At 43.7% G+C, this 20,097-nt stretch overlaps 1 protein-coding gene and 1 non-coding gene across 8 annotated transcripts in view; one reads left to right on the plus strand and one right to left on the minus strand.

Moving 5' to 3' along the window:
• Positions 1-20,097, minus strand: part of LOC112218675 (tripartite motif-containing protein 44) — a 116,954-nt gene that overhangs the window by 31,544 nt on the left and 65,313 nt on the right. For 4 of the 7 annotated variants that reach the window (XM_024379692.2, XM_024379690.2, XM_024379689.2 and 1 more), the window contains exon 6: positions 7,574-8,832. The exons of 2 other annotated variants lie outside the window; for them this stretch is intronic. In XM_024379692.2, the coding sequence (XP_024235460.1) occupies positions 8,757-8,832 (76 nt within the window). In that variant the 3' untranslated portion in view covers positions 7,574-8,756. Of the gene's footprint in view, positions 1-7,573; positions 8,833-20,097 lie in introns of those variants that run through there. One more of the 7 variants, XM_024379693.2, reaches the window with a different exon arrangement.
• LOC112219274 lies at positions 12,569-12,623 on the plus strand. The gene has a single exon (XR_002948728.1). It is a non-coding gene; the product is annotated as a U7 small nuclear RNA (small nuclear RNA).

A 20,097-nucleotide genomic window follows, 5' to 3' on the forward strand; every position in this document is an offset into this window, starting at 1 on the left:
GTCCTTGCCGCTGAAAAACATCCCCACAGCATGATGCTGCCACCACCATGCTTCACCGTCGGGATGCTGCCAGGTTTCCTCCGGATGTAACGCTTGTCTTTCTGGATGGTTCTCCAATCTCCACAGAGGAACTTTAGAACTCTGTCAGAGTGACAATCGGCTTTTTGGTCACCTCCCTGACCAAGCGCAACACACAACACAGTGTGCACTTGATGGCAGCAGCTGTTATGTAGCTATGGAGTGAAATGTTGGCCATTCAGGTCTCATATGTTGCTTCATTACAACATTTTATCATAATACATTAAATCTGTGTTCAGTTTCTGTTTAACTGCTGAAAATGTTGACGTGGTGTGCATGCTTATTGATTAGGAGCAGGTTCACAGAAATCTATGCTAAGTCAATGGGACAAACAGGCTAATTTGGAAGCTAGCTAGCCAGCCATGTAGATTTCCCATTGCACATTTGATTTTAGATAATTTAATTAATAATTTTTGGTATGTTTAACTACCTGACTAGCTAGATGAATCCCATTTACACTCCCTCGTTTAGAATTGTGAAGTAAAACGTTTGCTAAATCTAGTTATCCTTATGTCTGCAATGCTATTGACTTAACAGGGCAGGGGCAACACCTCTTTGTTGCATCTCGTTTGTTAGCTGTTCAATTCCAGTACAGATGTGTCAGTCAACAGGCAACAACAAGCTATAGGACATAAGTAAATAAATGGGGAAATGTAGTTTAAAGTTGATGTTCCTCATTGCTCCTTATTGCTCCAGGGTCTCATACCCCACTCCGTTGCCAGCAACATTGCTCTGCAATATTGCCTAAAAAATTGCAAGTGTATCATCAGTTTAATGATTTTAATTACAACAGGACATCCATTCCATTTAGCTACTTTTTTTGTAGTAGCTTGTGACTAGTTCGTCACGTTGAAGAACATGGATAAGTAGCCTAGGCTCGATCTAAACAGAAATTGGGAGAACACAAATTTAGAATGACTGAAACTTCTTCAGGATAGGGTCTATTTTTCTCCATTTCCCCCTGACCGACGTGTCCAAAGTAAACTGCCTGTTGCTCAGGCCCTGATGCCAGGATATGCATATAATTGGTACCATTGGAAAGAAAACACTCTGAAGTTTGTGAAATGTTAAAATAATGTAGGAGACTATAACACCATAGATATGGTAGGAGAAAATCCAAAGAAAAACTAACCGGAAATGTTTTCTTTTTTTGAGAGCCCATGCTCTTCCAATGGAACGTAAAGGTAAAAAATGTAATCTAGCTCCCAGTATGCAATTCCTATTGGCTTCCACTGGATGTCAGTAGTCTTTGTTCAAGGTTTCAGGCTTGTTTCTTCCCAAATGAGGAAGAATAATGAGTTTTGATACAGGGACACAGACTTAGAAATCAGTGTATGCACGATGAAGAGGACACGCACCTGCTAATATCGTTTTCCTATTGAACATACTTCTGTCCATATTAAATATTATGGTTTAATTACATTTTAGGGCATCTGAGGATTTAATAGAAACATATTTTGACTTGTTTTAACAAGGTTTAGAGGTAGCTTTTTGGAAACCTCTGTCTGCATGTTGAACGAGTGGATTACTCAAATCGATGGCGCCAACTAAATAGACTTTTAAGGATATATATAAAAAGTATTTTGATGTGGGGCACTGTCCTCAAACAATCGCATGGCATGCTTTCGCTGTAAAGCCTACTGTAAATCGGACAGTGCAGTTACATTAATGGCTGTATTATAGTGACTTTTGTTTTGGTTATGATGAAAATGCTATTATAAACATTCTGATACAGAATGTTTTGTGTTTCTCTCTCTTACACTAAAAGCATAGTATGCCTGTAACTCAATGCACTGCTTTTTAAATGGATTAATCGTGATTAACTACAGAAAATCCTAAAATTAATCGCAATTAATTATTGTAATAGTTCGACAAACCTAATTCAAACTAATCACTATTGTATCCAAGCTTCTCAACAACACGTGAATAATGTTACTGTTTTGATATTCAGCCTCTTTTATTAAAAATGGTTGTTGCATTCTGAACAATTGGTGAATTGATGCAGTAGGAAAAAGGACTTCATTGTCTGTAGTAGCAGGGTTCAAGAGCCAAAGGAATGCAGGGTGGAATCCTGCTGTTGATCCTTATCTCCCGAGAATGTGTGTGTGTGTGTCTGCTCAAGGGGGCTGGGGAAAGGTGAATCAGAAAGTGCATTTAACCTGAGACAGGCAATACATTCTCTTCACCTGTGAGGCACTATGCAATCTAGGCAGAGGTGGGTCTCCTCAAATAAACGTCTCCTCTCTTAGACAGGACATCACGCACTCTCAAACACAAATGTGCAGCCGCATATTGAAAAGTGCAGCCGTACAACCAGGTTCGAGCCTCTTGCAGTGTGTGGTCTAAACATTGAACATAATTACCATTTCCTCCTGCTACTCAAGGCTTGATGCCAATAAGCAGAATCATTAAAGCATGTCAAAGTGGGAAGGTGGGCGTCTGAGCTGCTCTGCTACTCTGAAACCACAGCCTACAGATTGTTTTAAATTACATAGAGAGACAAAGGGTCTATTGAACACAGTAATTAAAGCCACCCACCACTAGCATCCCCGTCACATAGCTAATTTAATCTTACAAAATCATTAATTATTGTCAATACAAACACACATATTCTCTATTTTGCCTGTCGGAAAGACAGAGGTCTAATGGATGTGTATGTGTTTGTGTGTGAATCTGTCCTGGTGTGTGTATCCGTGTGTGTGTTTGTGTGTGAATCTGTGCCGGTGTGTGTATCCGTGTGTGTGTTTGTGTGCAGGCATGCATGTTTAGCTAGGTGAGCCCAGCCTGGGAGAACAGGTGTAATTGGGTGTGGGAACCTTGTGGTCTCTCTCGCTAAATTAGATCAGACTATCTTCTCCTCTCCATTTCCTCCTCAGGCCTGTTATTATTGCTTTGATCACGTCGGAATCTACGATCGAGGAATCACGTATGACAGGCTAATGATTACGTGTTGAAAACAGCCCTCCTTTGATAGCATGAAAGCCCCTCTCCATCTATGTGTTTTCTCTGGCGAAAATCTATTTAGCAGAGGAAAAAAGTCCCCACTAAAAGGGTTTGAGTGCTTTGGTCCACTGACACTCAGCAGTAGTTTAGCCAGGCCTGGGGATCAATGCCTCCTACAGTGAGTCATTAAGGCCCATTATTTCTATAAAGGGAAACAGGTGAGGAGAGAGAATGCAGAACCGCATACACTCCAGCTCCAGCTAACCATAACCAATTGTTAAATGAGTTTCTAGCCGTCGACATCTCAAAGCAAAGACATTGGGAGGTCTGCTGAGACAGCAGCACCACACTTAATGGAGCGTTCCATCTCCGCTTGAAAGCAGGTGTGAATCCGCAGTGCGTGCTGCGCCCCGATTATGTGAAGGCATAAAAAGGAAAGTTGGGGGAGCGGAAGATGAGACAGTGTTTTTGATTACGGCTGTGAGGGGATGAGAGTGGTTCCTTCTTGGCGAGGTCTAAGGGAATCTCTCCCTGGCTGTTGACTGCATTTAAAAGGTGCTAGCAGCTAGAAAACAGAATTTAAGATAACCTCTCCTTCTCCCATTTCCTCCATTCATTCCCCCATTCACCCAACCCCATCTGAATGAAAGGGTGCCATGAATCTTGAAAAAGGAAAGACTGAAAAATACTCCCTTCCTCACCCAGCTCATCTACTCCTTCCTCCCTCCCTCCCAAAGTTTGCTTATCAGGTGGCGAGAAGGAATGGCCCTCACATATGCTGCAATAGTTTATGTGTCGGGGGATAGGGTCAGTCTGTTATATATGGAGTATTTATCCTGTCTTATCCAGTGTCCTGGTAAATTTAAGTATGCTCCCTCTAATTCTCTCTCTCTCCCTCTCCCTCCAGGAGGACCTGAGCCCTAGGACCATGCCTCAGGACTACCTGGCCTGATGACTCCTTGCTGTCCCCAGTCCACCTGGTCATGCTGCTGTTACAATTTCAACTGTTCTGCCTGTGGCTATGGAACCCTGACCTGTTCACCGGACGTGCTACCTTGTCCTGAACCTGCTGTTTTCGACTCTCTCTACCGCACTTGCGGTCTCTAACTCGAATGCTCGCCTATGAAAAGCCAACTGACATTTACTTTAGGTGCTGACCTGTTGCAGCCTCCACAACCACTGTGGTTATTATTATTTGACTCTGCTGGTCATCTATGAATGTTTGCCCAAGGAGCAAGAACAGCCAAACATTCAGATATGATGCTGGGGATAATTTAAAATAAGAACATAAGTGGGCAACAGTATTTGACCAAAGTTTCAGACAGATACCTTCAGGAAGGAGTGAGGTACATGCCATTGAGCATGAAGTCACCCAGGTGTCCCTCACAAGTTTCCCAAATGTACCCAGGTGGCCAAATTGGTACAGTGATACATTGATGCACATAACTATATACAAAATGTTTATTCTAACATACCCCCCCCCCCCAAATAAAAAATGAATATTTCAAAAAATTTAAAATAACAAGGGTAACTATTTCCACTTTCAATGTACAATATTGTGAAGACCCTCAGTCCTCTACACAATATTGTGCTGATGATGCCATAGCCCATAGCAGTCTCTTTCTGGTGTGAAGCAGAGGGTCACCGAACAGGTGGTGCAGGTGACAGGGAATTTCTTGTGGCAAAGAGCACAACGAAGCCTCCCAACTGAGCCCTTTTTGCCCTGAGGCACATTCCTGCCTGCAATGATGAATTTTGGCATGTGAACACCACTGGTTGGAGGAGCAGAAGGGACAGAGGTAGAGGGGACAGAAGGTGCTAGAATGGACTTGCTGTAGCTAGCAAGCTCCTGGATGAGCAGCTCCCTGAAAGCTAGCTATGAGATGGGGGGCTGTCCACAGCTCTTAGCCATTTCCTTCTGGAGTAGGAAGGCATTCACCACAGCAATGTCAATGAAATTATAAAACAATGTCTTGTACCATTTCATGGTCTTGTGGAGAACATTATAGTAGTCTATCAGTGTGTCTGACAGGTCCACACCTCCCATGCTCTTGTTGTAGTCCTTCACAGCAGCTGGAATGGGAACATTTTTGGTGGTCCATGCCCCAGTAGCGCCCTTCACACGCCTGACGATGTGATCACCACTGAAGGACGTGTGGATAGTGGTGCACATGACGACCTCTCTGGTATCCATCCACTTCACAAAGAGCAGGCCATCCTTGCGAATCCATCTCATGGTACCCCGATCAGCCCGCTTACGCATGTCATTCACCCTGGTTTTCGGAAAGCCCACTCTGTTGGTCCGAATGGTGCCATAGGCCCACACCTCCAGCTACCTCAGGTCTGTGAACAGGGTAAGGCTTGTGTAGAAGTTGTCCACAAACCGTTTGTAGCCCTTCCCTAGCAGCTGAAAATCTAATAACTCCATAATGGAATCATAGCTAAGTCCCTTACCGGTCGCACAAATGCTCTTCCCCTCATAGACAAAAAAATTGAACGTGTATGCACATGCAGAATCAACCAAAACAAACAGTTTGTAACCCCATTTAGTTGGTTTGTTACGCATGTATTGTTTTAGGCCAATTCGGGCCTTTGAGGCTACCAGCCTCTCATCTATGGAAAGGTTCTGGGTGGGCCGGAAATAGGTCTTGCAGGCCTCAATGATGTTGTGGTAGAGAGACTTAATTTTGCAGAGCTTATCAAACCTTGCTGCGCCTCGCTTCTTCTCGTTGTCCTCATCAACTTTTGGGTCACTGATATGAAGCGCCGTGAGAAAGTCAGAAACCTTTTGCATGACATGACCGTGGTGGGTAAAAGGCAGTTGATAGAGGGGTGCAGTTTTGCAGTAGTCCTTCAGGGTTTTTAGCTTTACAAGACCCATGTAAATGACCATAGAAAGGTAACAAAACAAATCTGACATGGAAATGGGCTTCCATGTCTCCTTCTTGCCTGCCTGCTTCTTAGCTCCGTACTTATTAGTGTTCAACACCAGGGAATCAACAACTGCCGAGGTGAAAAACATCTGAAAAAGTTGCATGGGGCTGTACTTGGAGGTATGTACAGACACACAGACACAGATACACAGATACACAGACACACAGACACACACCCACCCACAATGTAGAGCAATGTGTACTTTACACATTTCATTACACATTGTATTTTTATACATGGCAAATAAAATAAAAATATCTCAAACAACTCAAATGAATAATATTTGATATTACTAATTCCAAACAACGGTACTTACCAGTCCAACACTGCATCTTCTCCACACAAGAACATCTTTTCAAATTGCGATCAAAAGTATTCTCACTATCCAAATCATCTTGGAGTAACTCACTGTCACTTTCCCTAGCAATTTCTTCAATAATATCATGTAGATCTGTATATTTAGACTTTGTGTTTGATTTTACAGATTTACTCACCATAATTCTTCAGGTAAAACATCTGAAAATGCTCTCAAAACAATACCAGCGTGGCTGCTTCAGGTCGAATGTTCAATGGCGAATGGCTGTGTTTACGCTCGAGTCTGGTCTTCCCGGAGAGAGCCATTACATGTTGTTTACCTCAGCTCATTGGCTATCTACCAAGCTAGAATTCAAGACGATCAGTAGTCATTGGTCCGAAATACAGTCAATCAACGAAGCACTGGTCATATCATTGGTGCGCAATGAGGTCATAGTTTGGTGTGTTCAAATCAGTTCCTTTCGGTCAATATGTCCCGGGAAAAGAACCATGAAGTATGGCTGTGTTACTAACAAACAGAGGATTGATGAAACCATGACTCGATAAACGTCCGTTTAGAGATAGTAATTACATCGAATGTTACGTCCAAAGTTGAAGGACACTGAATTCACAACACAAGCCGTTTACAAAATGTTTCGTGTTCAGCTATAAAAATGGATTTTATCGAACAAAACTATTTATTGTTTCGTCGTGACCTTTAGTATTTCCAAAAGAAGAAGATCTTCAAAGGTAATTGATTAATTTTATTGCTATTTCTGACTTTCGTGACTAATCTACTTGGCTGGTAACTGTACGTAATGTTTTGTCTGCTGATCGATAATCGCATGGTTTGCTTTCGCAGTAAAGCCTTTTTGAAATCTGACACGGTAGCTAGATTAACAAGAGGTTTAGCTTTCATTTGGTGTATTGCACTTCTGATTTAATTAAAGTTAAATATTTATAATAATTTAATTTCTGCAATGTTGTCGAAACGTTCCACTAGCGGAGCCCCTAGCCATAACAAGTTATAATCTCCACCCAGCACAGCCAGAAGAGTACTGGCCACCCCTCAGAGCCTGGTACCTCGCTAGGTTTTGTCCTAGGTTCTTGCCTTTCTAGGGAGTTTTTCCTAGCCACCGTGCTTCTACATCTGCATTGCTTGCTGTTTGGGGTTTTAGGCTGGATTTCCGTACAGCACTATGTGACTATCAGCTAAAAAGGGCTTTATAAATACATTTGATTGATATTGGACTGGAAGACACCTCTTCACAGGACTCAGCTTGCGTAACACATTACTAAGGGAGACAATAGGCTTCTGAAACCATTATCTGTAATTTCATTTATTAATTAATTTAAGGCAACAACAAAAATTAAATAATTTTAATGTCTTGACTATTTTCCTTTCACCCTCTTTACTCTTACCATTATTGCTGAATAGAAACAATCAATGCATCTTTTTCTAGAAATCATTATATGACTGCTACAAAATAACATGATCCCATTGGGTAGGGCTGAGTCTTGTTCACAACTCAAGTCATATTGATTAGGTCAAAGGTCACCTTCTCCTTTCACATTAAGACTTGTCTCTAGATCACATCACAAACAAAACACACACACACACACACACACCCTCTGTATGTGAATATTGAAGACATGATGGAGTAAGACAGTACTGCGTGAAGTTAGTCATCAGGAGTCAGGACTGTACTGTCTGTGCAGATTGTCTCGGGTAATGAGGCATGGTATTAGAGAATGCTGACACTGCACAGAGGAATATTACATACAGGCAAAATACACTTTGATTTTCACCTAGCATGTACTCCGAGGCTCTCACAAATTAATTATGTGTCAATGCTTCATCTGATTGATCTGACAAACACACACAAGAGGAGGGAGTGGGGAGAATTTGTAGGAGAGGTAGAAGAAGAAGAGGAGAGGAGATGAGAGGTGAGTGCTAGGTTGTGTTTATACGTCAAGGAAGATTTTCGAGACACCTGTAATACATTTCCCTTTAGAGTATAAAACAGGAACACCCACCTTGTCCTGTACATTCTATATTCCTCCTCTGATCTAAGTCCTGTCACCAGTCAACTTTTCTATTTTCAATGCTGCTTGTCAAAACAAAATATACAGAAGAAATTAAAGTAAAGCACAGCTTGTCACATTCAGGATTTCATGTTCTATTCAGTTGGGTTTTAGCAGGCACTCAGCTGCTATGCTTTCCTACCCACAGTCCTCTCTAAGCCAAGCTCACCAGCCAAGGATCTGATTGGGTGTGAAAACTGAGCCTGACGGAAATTGATTGCATGGATATCATGCTCCTCAATTAAAATAGTTATTGTAGTTTTAAAAGTTCTGAAAGCAATAAGATCCATTTTTGTTACACCACCAGCAGCCTTCTTCAAGGTCACTCCAATGTCAGCTGACATGCAGAGGAAAGGAGACTCTCTCTAGTGTTGGTCTCCTGGACAGAGGTAGGAGGAGAGAGAGGTGTGGGAGGTGATTTGTCAGGGGGCGTGTCCAATTGAGGATCCGGACCTGCCCTCTCCGTAGTCCCTGGGGTCTCGTCTCGGCTCAGGGAGTCTGATGGAACGAGACACGCAAGAACATCTTTGTGAGAAGAAAATCTCTCTCTCTTTCTCACACACACACGAACACACACTGACGCACAAACTACACGTCACCAATCAAGTCTTAATTTTTACATTTTGTATAGAAATCTTTCTACTTAGTGGCTGTCGAGTGACGCAGATAAAGTGATTGCCAAATTGGTGGAGCCTGTAGTAATCAGAGAGAGTGTAATAGATTCCATTCCAATGGGGACAGGCTGCACTAATCATATCCCTTAATTGGACAACGTTCAGAGGGTGATAGAATGACAGAAACGAGAGAGAAGGGAGAGCAAAAATACATAGTTATCCCCTCCTGCTCTCATCCTCCTGCTCTCATCCCTCCTCTTACCTCTCCCTGTCCTCCCTGAGAGAGAGAAGACAAGAAACAGACATACTCCTCCTCACGTCTGCACACTTATCCTCCTCCTTTTCTCTCTATCCTTTCCTCCCTTCCTTCTACCCACTTCGTACTCTTCCCCCTCAAACGTTCTATCTCTCCACTCTGCTATCTGATCTTTCTCTGTACTTCTAACCATTCTCTCTTCTTACCCCCTTTCCCCTCCCAAAGACCACATCTCTGCTGGCGCTAACTCGGTCTGAATCCAAACATCCCTCTCTCCCCTCTCTCTCCTATCCTCTCTTGTTGGGATCTGGTCAAAGAGCTTATCCTCTGTTCTCTCCTCTTTTAACAACCTGTACCACCCATTCCTCTGTCCTTCCTCCCTCTCCTGCTCCCCAGTCTTAGACTGAGGTGCTGTCTCAGGCAGCAGAGCACCACATCCATTAACCAGGAGAAGGCATGCAGCTACCTCTGAGCCCTACTAAGCCCAACTGTGTGTGTGTGTGTGTGTGTGTGTGTGTGTGTGTGTGTGTGTGTGTGTGTGTGTGTTTGTTTGTTTGTTTTGCTCTGTAGTGTGTGTATGTATGTGTGAGTGTGCATGTGTGTATGCTCTGCAGCATACTTCTCTTCTGGCTGCAGATATAAAGACCTCTGGTTCTGCACCTCAACCCACCTCTCAGCCAACAAGGGCACCTCATTAAAGAGTAGACACTCAAACAAACACACATATGCACACGCACACACAGACACACACACACCATTCCCCCATGCCTGACATGAGGGGAGAAGCTGAGTTAAGGGAGAAACTCAGAAAGGTTTTTTTTGTGTTAGGCAATTTCATCTTTTATCTCCAGTCAACCAAAAAGTCTCCCTGCTGTTTGACATAATTACAAATATATTTACATGGCTCCCCTACGTTGATAAATTAACTATTTCTATTGCAATTGTCCTGGCTCAACCCTAGGCGCCATGGATGTAATAACTTATACAGTATATTCTATCCGACCCGCAGGAGAGAGGCCATTTTGTCTAGAGAGAAAGAGAGAAAGCAGGGATAGAGTTAACATGGAAGAAATGTCAGAATAAAGAGATAAATATTCCCTACAGGTTAGAATACCTCTTTCTTTTTACCTGTCTCTCCCTGTTTCTCTGGAAATGCACACATGCACATGCAAGCACACTTCCCCATCACCTCTCTGTCTCTCTCTCTCTTTCTCCACCACCTCTCCATCTCTCCATCTGCTCTGCCCTGGTTAGAACAGTCGAGTTGTGGGGAAGCGCTAACTTAAAGAGGACTTTCCGGGTTCTTACCAGCCATTTCTTATTTATGGGCTTTAATGTAGTCGATGCATTATTGATCACAACCAATCATTTCCTCCTCCCCTTGCTTGTGACCGTGGCCCATGGATAGGGGGCAGGCTGAGCTGAAAAGCCCAATGCGGAGCTCACTGCAGAATGTGGGGTTGGGACAGTCCTGGGGCTCCTGGGTGATGGACGGAGAGATGAGGTCTAAATGGATGGGGTCGGATGTGTATCTTGTGTGTGTGTGAGAGACAAAGCTGAGAGAGAGAGAGAGAGAGAGAGTGCTATGGGGGAAAAAATTAGCTGAAAGTGTCAAACGTCTCCAAATCATACTAATATCCATTGACTGGTTAAATTGGAAATGCCTAGCCAGTCACCCCTAAAATGAACCCATCACTCATTTTGGAAAACTTTAGGTGCCCCGCGAGGAACCAGAGAGGAGGATCAAGCACCATGTTGCCGACACACTTTTCTCTCTCTGTTCTTTTTCTGGCGTTGTTGCTGAGGTCTATAGAGACAGACAGAGAGGGAATGGGGGAGGGAGAGATGCAGAGAGGGAATGGGGGAGGGAGAGATGCAGAGAGGGAGGAGGGGAGCGAGCTGTGCCCTGATTGAGTTTGAATTCCCTGCTCTTGGCCTAGAAACCGCAGGGCTTCTAAGTCATCATCCGGAAATGCGCCCATCACGCTCCAGCCTTGCCTCCTCAATCTTGTCACAAGTGTAGAGAGAAGTAGGCAGGATGCAGTCGCAGGTTTAGAACTACTGAGATTTATTAAAGCACCATATAGAAAAGCGTGACGAAACCCAAAGTGCAAAATAATAAAGTACTCAGGAAAAACTAGGAGAGATTCCTCTCAGGAAAACAAGCAACATATACAATGACTGAGTATATATACAGTGATAGAGTGGGGATTGGAACCAGGTTGCGTGTAATGATGACGAGACCAGTCTGGAGTTGATGAGTGTAGGGCGTTTGCCAGCAACATGTTCAGCAGCTAGAAGGCCGGCGACGCTGAATGTTTGAGCTGGACAGGAGGGGCAGCCAAAGCGAAGGTTGGTGTGACAAATCTAGCCTTATTGCACCAGGCATAATCAATCAGAATGCGGTACTTCGGATGGTCTTAATGGGACGGGTGAAACAGCGATGAGGGGGGGTGCCAGTTAGTGACCACTCTGCAGAACTGCCTCCAGAACAAGATTAATGATGAAAAATGCTAACCTGTGTGAGGGAGCAGAGATGCAGAGGAAAGGCACTCATGGCAGTCATCCGTGGGTTAAATAAATATCGCCAAAAGGCAGGGCCGCCAACTGACCCTACTCGATAACATTAGGCAGGGAGAGAGAGGCCCATTTCTCAGGGGCCCCAAAACCCTGCGAGGAGGGGGGCCGTAATGAGAGAGGATCCTTAACGGATATTGATAGGGCCCCCAGGACAGCATCTTATCCTAACTCTCCAGTAAGCAGTGCACTCTGCCGCTACTTAATGAAGTAAAACTGGTAGCTTCCCCGGGAGGATTTAACATCACAAACAGCTCTGAGACATGGACCGATCGAGAGGGTGAGTGGTAGAGGGAAGGAAGGAGAAAGGGGGAGAGAGAGAATGAGAGAAAGTATGAGTGAGGAAGAATGAGTGCGGGTTAGCAAGAGAACAAGAAAAGAAAGAGTTAGTCCACCCACATAAAAAAACTAAAGTTTACTATAGAATATTACAGTACTTACTATAAAATGTTGTAGTAAACTGTAGTATATTGTAGAATACTTTACTACACACTGTAGTATCCCCCAATCATTTGCAGTATTTAGTATATAATTTTGTAGTATACTGTAGTAAATACTACAGAAATGTCCACAATAACACTACAGTCCGCAAAAACACTATATTTTTTAAAACTATAGTAAATACTACATTATTCAATTTGCATATACCCTGCCCATTCACCTCCCCCATATCCCAATGTGTGCAACCCATAACTGAGAAACTTACATGCCAAGTGTATGTCATATTATGTTCCCTAGAGAAGCCCTGAACTCCCCATTCACAACTCAGTCCTACCTATAAGCTATGGAACATTTGCTCTTTTAGTCTTTCTCCAGTAGGTTTCCTCAAGGAGAAAGCCCCCCACTTCTATATCAAAGATAATAAAACACTTGAGTAAATATACCCAAAACACTACGGTAAAAACGAAAGTCAGCAAAATCACTACAGTAAATCCTATCAGCGCTGCGGATTTTGCAACAAAAGAGACAGAATCACGAGGTCACTTGTTTTGGTACTGCCCTTATGTAGCTTGTTTTTGGTCACAGGTTCAGGAATGACTGAAGAATTGCAACATTTACCTGGAGCTAACTCTGCAAATAGCACTCCTGGGTGTGTCTTAATCCATTGTATAACACTCTTAGCAAAAATGTTTATCTGTAGAAACTATGAGAATAGAAAGGTTTTTAAAACTTTTCTAAAACATCACAGCACAGTTGAAAAAAGATGGCAATCAAAATTGGATGACCTTCAGAGATAAATGGGAGGGGTTGAGGGTAGCTGAAGGGTGCGATTAAAAACAGTAAATTCAACAGTATACTGCAGTAAATACTACAGCATTCACTATTGTGTTTCTGCAGACTTCAGAGGCACTATAGTATTTTTTACATTGGGCGCAGATGGCCGTCCCTTGTGGAAAACGGGCGCAGGGGTATGATGGGTAATTTGACTTATCACAGCGAATGCTCCACTGGGTCTAATTGACCATTGTCCTGCAGGACACCATCTCTCTTTTAATCTCTCGGTCTCTCGATCTTCCTTTCTCTGTCTCTCTTTCCCTCTCCTTTCCGCTCTCTTCCACTCACCATCCCAATCTCTCTCTTTTCTGGTTATTATCAGTAGATCAGTCCTCCACCATTCATCCGACAGCTGTTCTTTGTAAAATGTGTAATTTAGAAATGGCCCCTGCTCATCCACCTGTCCCTGGGAAACCTTGTGCCAGTCCCCAGCACTTTGTACTGCAATCATCCTGCCATGGAGAATCTCAGCTGGGGATGAAGTGTGATGAGAAGAAATGCAGAGTGGAAGGAGTGGATGGAGGGAGAGAAGGGAAGGATGTAGGGAATGAGAGAGAGAGAGACATGGAAAGGTGGAGAGGAAGAGAAAAAAAGATCACTGCTTCACTTGAAGCCTGAGGAGGAAATGGATTCTCTGTCAGAGTGATTCAGAGGAAGCAGGAGGAACTGCTATGATGTCAATTGGAGATTGTGTGTGTGTCTGTGTCAGCGCGTAGAGTTTCATATGTTGAAAGGGAAGAGAGGATTTTGTAAATGTATGCTTCCACCACATCGCCTCTAGATAAGAGCTGTGAATAGCTATTCAGTAAGTGGATCGATCTTTCTACATACAGCTGTTATTGACGTTGGAGTGTCTATTGTAAACTGAAGCGGCTTGCTGAGGCAACCTTCCCCGACCTGACAGGGAGTGAACACCTGCCGGCCAGTCCACTCACTCATCATCATCTCACTCTTCACTTTACAGCAGCCACCACACATACACATACTGTATACACAGTACACACCCACGCACACACCCACTAAAATAGAGACAAAGACAGAACAGACGGCCTAATAAAGCTGTTAAACAAAGCCGCAGAGGGAAAAAAGACATGAGTAGAGTTATTATTCCATGATAAAGGAAATATCAGCGCAAACCATTCAGAGCGTTGCTTGACATAATTCCCAGAACATTCTTTTCAACAATTCCTTTGATAAAGCTATCTGAAGACTGAGTTGCAGTAGAGAGAGAGAAAAAACAAAAAGCTGTCTAGCCACCAATCACATCCTGAATCTACAAGGAGTCTCAGAAACATGACCCTAGGCTTCAGCGGTGATTAGGGTCTGGTTTCAATGACGGACACTTTGGCAACTTCAATAAGGGTAAAAAAATACATCTGGGGTGGGTCCTCTTCAGACAGACAACTCTCCCAACAAATCACGAAGCAGACATGTCAGAACTTTGCGAAATGCAGTCATTAAAATACTAAGGTTGGAGCGAAAACCTAAAGGACGATAACTCTCCAGGAACAGGGTTGGGGAGCCGTGCTCTATGCCAAACTGACAGTCTATTACTACAGACATGTTCAGCCGGAACATTTGAACATTGTGGGAGGCAACCCAGATGGGAGCCTGTCATATGATGTAACACATACAGTATCAGTCAAAAGTTTGGACACACCTACTCATTCAAGGGTTTTTCTTTATTTTACTATTTCCTACATTTAGGAATAATAGTGAAGACATCAAAACCAGGAAATAACACATATGGAATCACATAGTAACCAAAAAAGTGTAAAACAACTAAAAATATATATTTTATATTTGAGAGTTTTCAAAGTAGCCACCCTTTACATTGATGACAGCTTCGCAGAGTCTTGGCATTATCTCAACCATCTTCATGAGGTAGTCACCTGGAATGCATTTCAATTAACAGGTGTGCCTTGTTAAAAGTTAATTTGTGGAATTTCTTTCCTTCTTAATGTGTTTGAGCCAATCAGTTGTGTTGTGACAAGGTAGGGGTGGTATACAGAAGACAGCCCTATTTGGTAAAAGACCAAGTCTATATTATGCCAAGAACAGCTCAAAAAAGCAAAGAGAAATGATAGTCTGCCATTACTTTAAGACATGATTAGTTTTAACACTTTTTTGGTTACTACATGATTCCATATGTGTTATTTCATAGTTGTGATGTCTTCACTATTATTATACAATGTAGAAAATAGTAAAACTAAAGAAAAAAACCTTGAATGAGTAGGTGTGTCCAAACTTTTGACTGGTACTGTACACATATATACCAATCTATTTTACTAGCCATGTTATCACAGCAATATTGATACTGCATTCCCTCATACATACATGTATACAGTACTGTACTGTTAATGGTGACTGAAGTATATTCACTCACAGGGCCAGGAGAACATCTTCACATAGGTAAATAATGCACCTATGATTACACTGGCACGGTGCGTGTAAGATATAATCTGTTCGCTACAGGCAGAGAAGCGGAGGGAGCTGCCGCTTCTTATAACCTGTAGTTTACATTGCAAGTGATTGATGTGAGCAAAACACGGCTCAGTATAGTAGAGAAATAATCCATATCATTAGCTTACTGATCCACAGCCTCCAGCGGCCCTGATTCCAGCTCATGTTCATGCATGCTATTACGTAAAAATGTACATTATAAAATTCACTGGATTCTACCACTCACTTGCCCAAGAAGATATCCATGCAATCTACCCACCACGTGTAGCATACAATAGCCTGAATATGCTTCTGTGTGCTACCGGCTCTAAACCACAACGCTGGAACACATAAGGTCAGTGATGTGTAATTAAATCAAGCGTAGTTGATGTTCATCCAATCTGAATATTCATTGAGGAGATAGATTGTGTGTAGCAGTGTTACAGCTGTTATCAACCAAGAGCCAATTTCCTGTGTGCGTCGACAATGTACGTACCTGCCTTAATCGTTTACAGGAATGAACAAAGAGATATTCTGATAAGAGCATTAATCATGGTAAAGAGTTAATCTGACATAGGTTCATTTAGTGCTTTATCAATCACTGTTGCCACAGGGGCAATTGAGGAATTAATTGAGGAGAGTTGCATCGAGAAATGCTGCCGCCTGCGTAGGGCGAAGAAATGAAATCGCTCATTAATTAGTAATGTGAAATAAAAATTGGGGCTAAACAGAACGACACAAAGCGGCCAAGCGGCTCGGCAGGGAGGGCTGTTTGTGTTGCAAGTGTCACGTGGCTGATAATTCCCCCATAAAGCCATTCTTCACAGAGATGTAAATAGACGATAAACAATTAGAGTACATCCTGGGCTGAGCCTGCGCCTGCCTCCTATACCACCTCCAGAGTCGTTAAAATCCTATTAGCCGTCATTAGTTTCTAAAGAGCTTCCTATAGAAGAGCAGCGAGGGGAGAGAGAAAAACAACATAAAAGTGGAGGCCTAGGTATAGAAAGAGGAGAGAGAGAGAGAGAGAGAGAGAGAGAGAGAGAGAGAGAGAGAGTCTCTAGTGGAAGCTGTGGAGCAGGCCTGAAAAGAAGATGAGATTCGTTTCATTCTCCACCATTATTCTATCTGGGGCCAGATGGAGAAATGGAGCATATCAGTGCCTACAGTAATGCTGTAGTTTAATGTAGGCCAATGTGCCGGGATCCCCCAAGCAAGCAGCCTGCAGAATACACCAGGCAGACAGGCAGGCAGACAGGAAATAGGGAAGTGAAGGACCCATAACAACCAAGGCTTTGCATAGTACTGGAGCCCTCTGTGTTCATGATGCACTATAAAGACTTGTCCCCAGAGTGTGCAAAGCCATTTGGTCCTGGGTTTCATTGGGACTACATATGGGAACAGGGCCTGGAGTAGTATGGTATTGTACCACTCTCCCAGACGATGACTGTAAGTTGCGTCCCAAATGGTACTCTATTCCCTATATGGTGCACTACTTTTGACCAGAGCCTCATGGTCCCAGGTCAAGAGTACTACACAATAAAGGGAATAGGGTACCATTTCGGACACAGCCGATGACTGTTGAGTGTAGAGTCCCACCCTGTGTCAGAGGGTAATAGAGCAGAGGCTATAACCAGCTTGGACAAGTCACTCTTATGGAACTGCTGGTAGGTCACAGAACAGTCACACTGGGTTCTGGAACATTGTGGAAATGATAAGCTGTAGCACGTGGTTGAACGGAGAAAAAGTTATTTGGAGTGACGAGGGGGTCATGGGAATTCCAATGTGACCAAGTGCCGGTGTCACAGCCCAATGCTGCCAACTGTGTTGCATTTGATCCTAATTTTAACCATTTAATTATAGCAGAGATGGACCTTGATTAGCTGAATCAGGTGTTTCGGGGAAGCACTGGAACAAAATCCTTCACACTCAGTTAGCGCTCCCTGAATGTGAGTGTTTGTGTGGGCTGCACACCTGAAATGGGTGACAAAACGTCTTATGCCAATCAGGAGTAAAATAAAGTATTTGGATCTTTCTGCGGTTAACTTTGACATTTCTACCGAGGAGAGCAGGGTTTGGAGGAACCTTTGTCTTTTTTCTCCAGCTTCTTGCCAAGGATCCAAACTTTAAACCAAGTTTATTTTCCTCATCTCAGTTGAAAAAGCCTCTTTCTTCACCTCTGCTCTAAATATATCTTAATCTTCTCTCCGAAAAGTTGGAGATTCAAGGACAGCAGAGAGAAAAACAGCATGGAGATAAACTTGTATCTATCCCTCTATTAAACCACACCTCTGTTGTGCTGAGAAATCAATAGCTAACAGGGGATAAATAACAGTAAAACCATCCCCCATCCCCACCCTTCCTCCTCTCTTCTCTGCGCTTCTAAGAGCCATCAATCTTGCTCTACTAGAGGGGAACTCCCCCTTGTGTGATATGAATATCAGGCCCATGTGATGTATGTTATGAGATGTGTAGGCGCCGGGCCATTATGAAGAGTGACTGGTCACAACGTCCTCCCGCCCACAAACATGGTACGCACTTACTCACGCACTCACTCACGCACACACACAGAGAAAGGGGTAAGCAGACTGGCACATCTGCCTCCCTCCATCCTTCTCTAACGGCTGATTACTGGCGCCACCACCATTGAAGAATCACCCAGGTGCCGAGGCAAGCTGTCCGGGAATGCTTAGGAATGCTGTCTGAGTGGACTCTCTCGGCGCGATGTTATGGAAATCACTTTCTCACCTTCTCTCAGAGATGGAGAGATGGCAGAGGCACATATGGTAGCAGAAAAGGGAGAGGGAGAGAGTTAGAGAGAGAGTGTGGCAGAGAAGTGACAGCCTGGCTATTAGGCAAAGCCTTCTGTCATGTGAATGACAGAATACCCCCATAGTCCTGTCATCCACACGTACATAGCCCTGGTCTGAAGGACACACAGGAAGCCTATACCATCTTCTCTGCCTGCCTGTGTGCTGCTGTCAAAACGTTCTTCTCCTGATAAATGTCCCCTGTCCCTCAGTTCCACATGTCCTCTCATAAATATATATCTTTAATCGACTGACAGAATTTGTCCTGAATACTTACCACTGGGGATATCATTGATTACATAACTTTTCATGTTTGAGCATACAATCCATGCCCTCATAAGAGAACAGAATAGAGCTGTGAGAATGTGTGTATGCCTGGTCCCAGTGTCTGTGGTTCCTGTAGTAGTAGCCGAGACAGGAACCGAAAGAGAAACATGCAGAGACACTGCCACTGGGGCCTGACAGCTCCACAGTGTTAGCTGCTAGCTGGATGACTAATAAACTTTTATGTGTGCTAATGCATCTTGTAAAGCGTCTGTCATAAAAGCATGCCATCTCCTGGAGTTAACCCCCCTCCCCCCCACGATGATATTTCAAGATAGCACTAGACAGAAGGCAATTGAAGTGTTTTGAGAAATCCAGTGGCCTGTCCATCCATGCCTGTTAGTAAAAACACACCCCTACTACCAGGACACAACCACATAAATACCTTCAGTGGAGGCTAGGGGGGAAACAACGACACTGTCATTTAAATCAGTCCAAGTCCACAGCAACCAGAAAACATTCACACCTACAGTATAAAAACTACCACGATAACAACCTCACCTCAAATGTCATTCAAACAAAGAAAAACTCATCAGCAATCTGCCTCAACAGCCCTGCTCAATCTAAAGTGGAGAAAAAACAACACACAAAGTGAAAATAGTAAAAAAATTAAAAAGCTGTCTGGATGTTTGACTAGTGAGAGGATGTGTGCTATGTGGTGTGCATATTAACACACCCTCTATAGCAGGGTAATTAAGAACGGGCTCCCTCCACTCGCTCTACTCCTCCCTGCCCCTACATTCCACTCAAGGTTGCCTTCTCCCTCCACCGCTGAATACTGATGCTGAGGTGGGAGGCAACACAACGCCACGGCAACACATAAATCGCCACTGTGACAGCGACTGTCGGGAGGCTGCTGAATTAAACATGCCATGACAATCGTCACGCTGTCCCTCTCTCTCTCTCTGGGTGGAGGAAGGGAGGAAAGGAGAGGAAGAACAGACATCTTCAACCTTTTTACCTTGCTGAAGTGTGTGTTGTAATGCCACGCGATTCGGCGGGCCCCTGCCTGCAGTGGGACGGGAGTGGGGCTGCGGCTGGGGGATGAGGAGTTGTGATGTGGCACTGCGGTGGTGCTGGGTGATAATGTCGCTCTGCTGCTGCCGTGTTGACAGGTCATACGAGGGGCTGGAGTTTGATAAGCAGCTGATTCATCAGCCTTTGTTCAGCTCACCGCTATCACCCTCCAGCATCTCCACTGAGCTGACACCAAACCTAGAACACTACCCCGTGGTGTCAAGGTTTGTTGCACTGTGTGTTTCGATCGGTCGCAGTGTGTGTATCTGTGAGTGAATGTGTGTGTGTGTGAGAGAGAGAGAAATCGAGAGAGAGAGAGAGAGAAATTGAGAGAGAGAGAGACAGAAAGACAAAAAATGAGCATGAACACTCCTGTAGTGTTTGTGCGTGTTGTGTTCAGTCTTTTGACTGTTTGCATGAATAATGTTTCTGTGTGCTGTAATTTCTA

This window comes from Oncorhynchus tshawytscha, linkage group LG19, assembly GCF_018296145.1.
Source record: "Oncorhynchus tshawytscha isolate Ot180627B linkage group LG19, Otsh_v2.0, whole genome shotgun sequence".
Classification (NCBI taxonomy): Eukaryota; Metazoa; Chordata; class Actinopteri; order Salmoniformes; family Salmonidae; genus Oncorhynchus; species Oncorhynchus tshawytscha.